The sequence below is a fragment of the Leucoraja erinacea genome, chromosome 14 (assembly GCF_028641065.1).
Source record: "Leucoraja erinacea ecotype New England chromosome 14, Leri_hhj_1, whole genome shotgun sequence".
Classification (NCBI taxonomy): Eukaryota; Metazoa; Chordata; class Chondrichthyes; order Rajiformes; family Rajidae; genus Leucoraja; species Leucoraja erinaceus.
The window spans coordinates 38,802,070-38,812,368 of record NC_073390.1 but is presented as its reverse complement, the minus strand read 5'-3'; the positions used below and the strand labels follow the sequence as shown (position 1 = coordinate 38,812,368).

General features: G+C 40.5%; 1 protein-coding gene across 1 annotated transcript in view; it reads right to left on the bottom strand.

The window, feature by feature from the left end:
• Positions 1–353: 353 nt before the first annotated feature.
• The window catches only part of LOC129703604 (endothelin-converting enzyme-like 1), an 86,953-nt gene continuing 77,007 nt past the window's right edge, over positions 354–10,299 (bottom strand). The window contains exons 16-17 of the mRNA XM_055646204.1: positions 2,911–2,987; positions 354–940 (exon numbers count right to left, since the gene is read on the bottom strand). Of these exons, the coding sequence (XP_055502179.1) occupies positions 841–940; positions 2,911–2,987 (177 nt within the window). The 3' untranslated portion in view covers positions 354–840. The remainder of the gene's footprint in view (positions 941–2,910; positions 2,988–10,299) is intronic.

Sequence of the window (10,299 nt, the reverse complement as noted above, 5' to 3'; positions counted from 1 at the left end):
CATTCACTTTTGTGACATTTTCTTCAGCCATCCAATTCCCCCATTTAGCTAGTATTTTCCCTCTTCATTACATTTTATTTTACATTTCTTCTAACATTAACTCCTTAAATAACATTTAACATCAAACATTGTTATTGTTAGATGCAAGTTGTGATGTTTGTGCTGAGACAATCTCTTGGATGTAGCAAGGATCTCTTGGCATTCCTCTGAATAACACATCATTTACCTGTACATACTCATCAAATTTCTTGTGGACATTCCATGTTCAGCTTTCTGACTCTGGGTGCTCTGATCACACTCTGTGAGAAACATGTAATACAAATCAATACAATACATTAAGTTTTATCACTACGTTTGTAAAACTGGGTACTTCAGGTTTCTCAGTGCATTTTTTTCTTTCTGCTGTGGATTTAAAGTGACAAGAATCTGTTGATTTTCTTTTTGACATTTTTATTTACAGGTATATAGTAGATTGTACAAATAATCAACCAATTTAAGCCTCTTGGTTGATTTGTAATGGTTGATATACATTGAAATAGGATTTTGCTATGGCAACATGAACAGTGCAATTATGAAAAAAAAGCATATTGATCTCTTAGAACTGTGAATGACTTATTACAAGGCATGGTGAAACAAAATATATTATTTGAACAGAAGAACTGCTTACACAAAGATTTTCTTAGCAAGTAATTAATGGAAGTATTCTGTTTTTCTTAATAGCTAGAATTCATGTGTTTTTGTTTTAGAAATTAAAAATGCAATCAAGCCAATAAAAAGAACCAACCACATTTTATTGGACACTTAAAAAAACTGTGTATTTCAAAGTATGCAAATTTGAAATCACCACACTGAACACTTTTCAATGGGATTCATTGGGGCTCCTTTCGGACAATGGAACACTCTTCCAAATTCATCAAGTTGGGAAACACTTCCAATAACCCTGTTAAAATAAAAAAGGAAAGTAACTACTTGTGCAAATATAACAGATTTTTCTAAATTTGTGCTTTTGCCAACTCCATGTTTATAAACAACAACAAACAAGATAGATACAAAGTACTGGATTAACTCAGCGGGTCAGCAGCATCACTGGAGAAAAAGGATGGGTGACATTTTGGGTCGAGACCCTTCTTCAGGCTTTAAAGACTCTAAAAAGTAGTCTGAAGAAAGGTCCTGACCCGAAACATCACCCATCCTTTTTCTCCAGAGATGCAGCCTAACCCACTGAGGTACCCCAGCATTTGTCTATTTTTGGTATAAACCAGCATCTGCAGTTATTTATTTCAACACACATACGTAGTTGAACAATGGAAACAAGAGAGGTTTCATCCTGATCTCTTTTGGTTGATAGGAGACGCATTACAATGGACCAAAGGAGGCAAAAGGCACAGCTTCCCAGTTCCCAGTGTTATTTAGTGACCTCTGATATAAGAGCTTATTATGTGGGAAGACGGTTGAGCTTGTGTGTCTTCCCCAGTCTGCTGACATGCAGACCTGTGTTGTGCTAACTGATAGCCAACAGGGCACCGGTGTTCAGTTAAACATGTCTCACCACATCCCAAATCACCACAAATGCATGGTGAAGAGCAAAGTTCTGAATCAAGCTGGAGGTCAGATACAAGCTCATATAGATCACTGAATTCACCATAGTTTTCACATACTTCATCTTTAATTGGTTAACCATTTGCATATTAATTATGCTCTACTGCCTGATCGTTTAGCCCCTTTGTAAAGTTTGCATGCTCCGATGAGATACTTCATTGTGTTTCAGACTGCTTAAGAAAAACAGATGGGGGGCAGCAGCAATGAAAATAAACTTGGGAAATATAAAATTCTTACAAAGTATAAATTGGTTATAGTTAAGTAATCTACTTCATGTTTTATTGTTGCAGGCATCAGTTTCAGGTTTCCCTGCTGTTAACGGGGGAAATTGGAATTCATAAAAAATTGGAGCGAAAAATTTACCTGAAATTTTGCACTGATTTTGTAATCTAAGACCGATTTTTTAAATTATAGGAGAATTAAAGTGAAGAAGCAGGTCACTTTTTCTTTCTTAATCTCAAACTGCCATCGTATATTAATATTGTCTAATGTCCTCTATGTTCTCCTTGGTGAAAACAGATGTAAAGTATTTGTTTAGTACCTCACCTACATTCCCTGACTCCAAGCACAAATTCCCTCCTTTAAACTTGAATGGGCCTACCTTCTCCCTGGTTCCCCTCTTGTTTTCAATGAAGATATAAAAAGCCTCAGGATTTTCTTTAATCCAATTTGCCAAATCCATTTCATGGCCCCTCCTTCTAATCACCTGCTTGTGTTGTTTCCTCCTTTCTTTATATTCCTCAAAGGACCTGTCTGATTCCATCCTTTTAAATCTTGCATTCGCTCTTTTTTCTTTTTGACTAAATTTACAACCTCTTTGGTCATCCAAGATTCCCTTCTCCATACTGGAACATGCCATGGAAAGTCCTGAACTTTGATCAACTGGCCTTTAAATGACTCCCAAATGTCAACTGTGAACTTACCCAATAACAACTGGTCACAGTATACTCTCCTGAGCTCCTGCCAAATAACATTGTAATTTGCCTTACGCCAATTTAGTACCTTCTCACAAGGAAGGTACTAAAGCCTTCTTACTATTCAAAACAATCTTAAAACCTGTGGCGTTCAGATCATTATCCCCAAAAGGCTCTTCCTCGGTCATCTGGCCAAGCTTATTTCCAAACACAAGGTTCAGCATGTTCCCTTTTCGGGTTGGACTATCCATGTACTGTTTCAAGGAACCCACATCACATGTGAGGCTGCATCTCCTTCCTGATCCATGATAATTCGAGGAGTTCAGAATCTGCCATTAGATTACATGAAGATGTTTTGTGTATTCGATGAAATGGTCAAATATATAATGACTGATACCTGTATTGTTCTGGGGCATGTTTGTCAGTGAGTAGCTGTAGGTAGATGGATGGTGATCGCCTCTTAATGCACCAATTCTAGAGAGACAATGAAACAATTTAAAACACAATCAAGATGTAATTGTGTAGCCTACATTAAATGCCATAATATCAATTAAGGAACAAAACAAATTCAAATAAGTTATTTCTGCATAAGATAATTATCAGTTGTATATTTACAGGCCCTCACCTGGTTATTAATGTTTAATTTATGGACATTATATTTACACGTCCTCACCGGTTTACCCATGCCCAGTGGACACCCCATACGTACAAGCAAGTGTTTGGCAGACTGGTGGGATGGATGGGGATAGATTTGCCAGCTGATGTGGGGCAGAAAAGCATCTTCTGCCGTGTGGGAATGGCACTTTCACTTACCTTTCCTTCCCAACTTAACCCCTTGAACTTCAACAGTTGGGGGCTGCGTGGGGCCGAGCAACGCAAGGAGTTCTGGTCAGACTCGCTCCTCACTCAATGAGTAAGGCCGATGACAGCTGCTCTTCCCACATCTGCTCACTCTCTCGACACTGATGTGTCTGTGATCCTCCCCACACACTGTTTTTATTAATTTCCCACTTATCAACAGTTGCAGTTATGAACAGTTCACAGGAACGGAACCTTTCGTAATAGAACCTTCACTTTAATGGGTAAAATAAATTGCATATTTCTGTACGCTCAGGTACTCCAGCACCACATGGTTGAGAGTATTACTGAAGCAGGTGGGATGAAGCATGGAATAGCTTGTCCTGCACTGTATTGTGCAATCTTATTTCAGGTAGTGTCTTATGATGGCCGTTCCTGGGTCAACCTAGTGAGGTTCTGATATTGCTCTGGATGTAGCAATGCGCCAGGAATGTGTTGGAAGGAACTGCAGATGTTGGTTTACACTGAAGAGAGACACAAAATGCTGGAGTAACTCTGAGGGACAGGCTGTATTTCTGGAGAGAAGGAATGGGTGCTGTTTTGGGTCGAGACCCTTCGTGGGACTCAAGAAGTCTGAAGAAGGGTGTGGACCCAAAAGATCACTCATTCCATCTCTACAGAGATGCTGCCTGTCCCGCTGAGTGCCCCAGGAATGATCATTTGCTACAACTATCAGACTGGAAAGTGCCCATCTATACTTCTGGAATGAAGTGAAGCAAGCTGGAAATTGTCATTAATGCGTCTCACTTGGTGATCGGTATACTTTCAATTACAAAGCACTTAAGTAAATGTCACTGTATGACCTCAGTTCTAGGCACATGATTGCACCTTCCAGATTTAACTTTTAAAGAGAACAAATCTAATCAATTTGTTGATATTCAGAGCTAAACAATGCTCGTTGGAATCAGTCATGTGGTGTTCTCTGTCTGGTCTGTACAGTGAATCTACTAGGCTAAAACTGGGCAAACGTTGCAAGATAAATAATAATGTTAAGTGCTTTACATCAAAAGTCAGTCTTCTTCTTTGTCAGCTGGAATTTCATACTTGTTTGATTTCTGAGAAGCCTATTACAGTTTAATTTCCTTTTACTATTCTAAATACCTTTGATAATCAAATTTATACAGATGGTATAGGACAACTAAATAAAAACAAAGATAAATGCAAAAAGCTGGATTAATTCAGCAGGATCTCTGGAGAGAAGGAATGGGTGACGTTTCGGGTCGAGATGGCTGCCTCACCAAGTCTGTCTCTCCCTTCCTTCTTCGTTGTTTTTTTAGTATGTGTTAAATGTATGTATTTAGTGTTCTTTAGCTTGTTTTATGTTGGGGGTGGGGGAGGGAGTTGGGGGAAACTTTTTCTAACCTCTTACCTCGACAGAGATGTGATTTTTTTTCCGTAACGTGTTTCCGCCCACACTGTGACCTAACATTGAGGAGTTAGCAGCCTTTGCTGGAGTCCGACTTTGAGAGCTCCACCACTAGAGCTTGCGGGACTTTAACATCGCGGAGCTCGCGGTCCCTTTGCCAAGGATCGACCTCTGAGCTCTACCGCGGGAGCCTGCAGAATTTAACATCATGGAGCTTGCTGTCCCCGGTTAGAGACCGACTTCGGGAACCAAGCCGCAGGAGCATCGATTGCCCCGATTCGGGAGCTTCGATCACCCCAACACAGGGGCTTCGGCTGCCAGCTGCGGGAGTTTCAATCCCCCTGACGGTGAGGGGCTTCGACCACCGGCTGTGGGAGCTTCAATCGCCCTGATGGATGGTTCGACTGCCCCAACCGCGGGAGAAAAATGAGGGAGGAAGATGAGACTTTATTGCCTTCCATCACAGTGAGGAATGTGGGCAATGCACTGTAGTGGATGTTTATGTTAACTTTTATGTAGTTGTGTGTCTTGTTGCTTTTTTAGTATGGCTGTATGGTAATTCGCATATCACTGTACCTTAATTGGCACACGTGACAATAAAAGACCTTTGAAACATTCGGCCCGAAACGTCACCCATTCCTTCTCTCCAGAGATGCTGCCTGTCCTTCTGACTTACTCCAGCATTTTGTGTCTATCTTCGGTTTAAACCAGCATCTGCAGTTCCTTCTTACACATAAATAAAAACAAAGCTCTGTTTGGATCACAAGTGTGTCATATAACAGGTTCCTCTCATTGCTCTGATGGGCCAACCCTTCTTGAACAGGGACTTCAAACATAAGTTAAAAAAAGGAAAAAGTTGTGTCCATCAGCCGACATTGCGCAACTTATCTCACAATGTGATTGGTTTTGTGTGCAGACATGCAGAGGTTCAGGGTAAAAATAATACCTGAAAATGTCAGAGCTACGGTAATAAAAGTTTAGCAGAAAACACATAATGCGAAAGACAAGAGAAACATACATAACAACATAGGCAAAGTGATGGACCAGTGTGGTCGCATGTGGACTGATGTCTGATCTTAGCTGCGATGTTGGTGGAAAGAATGGAGGAAGGTGTGAAGGGGAGACCAGGTGCTTCCTGGATGGAACATTTAGTGAGTCACCAATCATTGCTTTGACTCACCTCTCTGAATAGCCATTAATATTGAGAGGAGCGGGAGTGGGCTGCAAACAGATTGTCTGTTCCTGGGGGAGGGACACAATTACTTTTGCAGGTTTCTGCAGAATTTTGGTAAAAGGAGAACACAGAAGGATTTAGACTTGAATAAACATAGCTGCTACTAGTTTCCATTCATTTGAGGTTTTGTCCATGTTTTTCCTGGGAATTTGCATTTCCATGATCCTCCTAAGACCACTTAGCAAGGGCAGATTTTTTCATTTAAGGGCCAACCTCCTGTCTCTTGGCTAGGCAAAGGTGGAGAAATATTAAGATCTGAATAAAGGAAACTTAGACAATTTCTGCCAATCCTTTCACTGGATGAAGTCCTAAAACTGACTAACCTCAGTTCAATGATTGTACAGCATGCTCTTCTACCAAAAACGACAGCTGTAGATTTGCTATTGTGTCTAACAGTAGGACACAAGGGGTGTTTAGTTAAACATTGTACCTGTATGTCACTATACTCATGCATAGGATAATTAGGGTGGCAGAGTGGTGCAGCTGGTAGCCGCTGCCTCACAGTGCCAGAGATCCAGGTTCGATCCTGACCTCAAATGCTGTATGTGTGGTGTTTGTACATTCTCTCTGTGATGGCGTGAGTTACCTCCGGTTTCCTCCCACATCTCAAAGATTGACTCTAGTGAGGAACATTGGAAACCCCAGCAGTACATCTGCACTGCTGGTGTTAACTATATTCAAGGCTGTTTGAGTGTAAAGGAACTAAAGAGTATGTGGGTAAAGTGGAATTTAAACCAATCAACATTGCCTTGCTGGATGGAATAGCATGTTGAGGGGCTCTATCCCTAACTCTGTCCTTGGTTCTTCAAATTTTGTATCCAGAATTTCTCGAGGGGCAATTATTAGTTTCCTGACTTTCATTTTCCATCATATGACTACAATTGGCAACATGCAATGAGCACTCAACAGGTAATTCTGGTACTTTTTTAATCAGTCCTGGAAAAGTTTTTCACTGATTATTTTTTGTCTCCATGTGCGGACATTATGCCAGAAAGGATTTAATAATTTGAAAGAAAATTTGACTAAGACCTTGGTAAAAAAGCTGCCTTCTTTTATTGATGTAAGAGTCAGGGTCATTTCATAGGGCAGGCAGCATAGAGGCATAGCTAGTAGAGCTGCTGCCTCACAGCGCCGGAGATCCAGTTTTAATCTTAACCTCGGGTATTGTCAATGTGAAGTTTGTACGTTCTCCCTGTGATTGCGAGGAATTCCTCTTGGTTGAGCAGTTTCCTCCCACTTGCTAAACATCTTAACTGGACACTGTGATTTGCTCTTATTGTGTAGGTGAATGGTAGAATCTGGGGATCTGTAAAATATGTGGGGAGAATAAAAGAAAGTTAATGTAGGATTAATGTACAATGGATGGTTGATGGTGGGTGTGGGCTCGATGGACTGAAGAGACTGGTCCAAAGCTGAATCTATGACTCATAATTACCACCATTATGTTGATCAACTGGCCTAAAAGAAACTAATTCACAAAACTAGAAGAACTTCTGCTAGTTAAAAAACACCTTGGTCCAATGTCATCTGCTCCAAATAAGCACATGAAATGATGAAATGATTATGGGAAATATGAGGATTCTAGGTTTGTCAAACAAACTTTAATAGGTTTATCTCAAGAACCACGGTTGTTAAAATGAATGCAGATGGTTATGTGAAATGAACAATCCACAAGTCAGCTGAAAAATATATTCCACTTATTTTGCTATAAATACTGGAGTAGGCAGTACAAAAAATTACCAGGTTGCTGATAGTGAAGAAGAAAGCCATATACAATAACTGAAATTGGCAAAGAGCATGAGGCAATTTCTTTATGAAGGGGAAGTGAACACAGAAAAGGAATGTACTGTCAATGATTGGATACATAAATATATATACATTAAATGGGTGGTATTGTAGGTAGTTGCCATAAATTGCGGCAGGATCTTCATCAATTGGGCAGGTGGAGTGTGGATTGGTTTATCGAGTTTAATACAGAGAAGTGCAACGCGTTGCATTTTGAAAAGTCTAACCAGGGCAGGACCTACACAGTAAATGGTAGGGCTCTGGGAAGTGTTGTAGAGCAGAGGGATCTAAGAGTGCAGATACATATGTGCTTGAAAGTGGCATTACAAGTAGAAAGGATGATCAAGAGGTTTTTGGCACATTTCTCTTCAACCGTCATAGTATTGAGTAGACTGGAGGCCATGTTACAGTTGTATAAGACATTGGTGAGGCCACATTGTGTTGTGTTCAGTTTTGGTCACCCTGTTCATAAAGTCATAATGAATAGGAGTAGAATCCATAATTCATATAAAGGAAAGCAAAGAAAGAAAGACTTACATTTACACAAAGGCCTTCACACTATTTCTTGTTCCCCGAAGCAGATTATAAGATCATAAGTGATGGTAGTAGAATTAGGTCATTCGGCCCATCAAGCCTGCTCCACCAATCAATCATGACAGATCCATCTCTCCCTCCTAACCCCATTCTCCTGCCTTCTGCCCATAACCTCTGTCACCTGTACTAATCAAGAATCACAGAAGGCAGAAGAGGCCAATTCATTGGATGAATTTAAAAGAGAGTTAGAGCTCTAGGGGCTAGCGGAATCAAGGGATATGGGGAGAAGGCAGGCACGGGTTGCTGATTGTGAATGATCAGCCATGATCACAATGAAAAGCGGTGCTGGCTCGAAGGACAAAATGGCCTCCTGCACCTATTTTCTATGCTTCCATGTAATCTATCTATCTCTGCCTTAAAAAATATCCACTGACAGCCTCCACAGCCTTCTGAGGCAACGAATTCCACAGATTCTCATCCTTCTGACTAAAGAGATTTCTCCTCATCTCCTACTTAAAGGAAAAAGAGGGAGATCTACAATAATTATAGGCAGCATGGAGTAAATGAGGTGCTTGAGGAGTATAAAGAATGTAAAAAGAATCTTAAGAAATAAATTAGAAAAGCTCAAAGAAGATATGAGGTTGCTTTGGCAAGTAAGGTAAAAGTAAATCCGAAGGGTTTCTACCGCTATATTAATAGCAAAAGGATAACGAGGGATAAAATTGGTCCATTAGAGAGTCAGAGTGGACAACTATCTGCAGAGCCAAAAGAGATGGGGGAGATATTGAACAGTTTCTTTTCTTCGGTATTCACCAAGGAGAAGGATATTGAATTATGTGAGGTAAGGGAAACAAGTAGAGTAGCTATGGAAACTATGAGGATCAAAGAAGAGGAAGTACTGACACTTTTGAGAAATATAAAAGTGGATAAGTCTCCAGGTCCGGACAGGATATTCCTTAGGACATTGAGGGAAGTTAGTGTAGAAATAGCAGGGGCTATGGCAGAAATATTTCAAATGTCATTAGAAACGGGAATAGTGCCGGAGGATTGGCGTACTGCGCATGTTGTTCCATTGTTTAAAAAGGGGTCTAAGAGTAAACCTAGCAATTATAGACCTGTTAGTTTGACGTCAGTGGTGGGCAAATTAATGGAAAGAATACTTAGAGATAATATATATAAGCATCTGGATAAACAGGGTCTGATTAGAAACAGTCAACATGGATTTGTGCCTGGAAGGTCATGTTTAACTAATCTTCTTGAATTTTTTGAAGATGTTACTCGGGAAATTGATGAGGGTAAAGCAGTGGATGTTGTGTATATGGACTTCAGTAAGGCCTTTGACAAGGTTCCTCATGGAAGGTTGGTTAAGAAGGTTCAATGGTTGGGTATTAATGGTGGAGTAGCAAGATGGATTCAACAGTGGCTGAATGGGAGATGCCAGAGAGTAATGGTGGATGGTTGTTTATCAGGTTGGAGGCCAGTGACGAGTGGGGTGCCACAGGGATCTGTGTTGGGTCCACTGTTGTTTGTCATGTACATCAATGATCTGGATGATGGTGTGGTAAATTGGATTAGTAAGTATGCAGATGATACTAAGATAGGTGGGGTTGCGGGTAATGAAGTAGAGTTTCAAAGTCTACAGAGAGATTTATGCCAGTTGGAAGAGTGGGCTGAAAGATGGCAGATGGAGTTTAATGCTGATAAGTGTGAGGTGCTGCATCTTGGCAGGACAAATCAAAATAGGACGTACATGGTAAATGGTAGGGAATTGAAGAATGTAGGTGAACAGAGGGATCTGGGAATAACTGTGCACAGTTCCCTGAAAGTGGAATCTCATGTAGATAGGGTGGTAAAGAAAGCTTTTGGTGTGCTGGCCTTTATAAATCAGGGCATTGAGTATAGAAGTTGGGATGTAATGTTAAAATTGTACAAGGCATTGGTGAGGCCAATTCTGGAGTATGGTGTACAATTTTGGTCGCCTAATTATAGGAAGGATGTCAACAAAATAG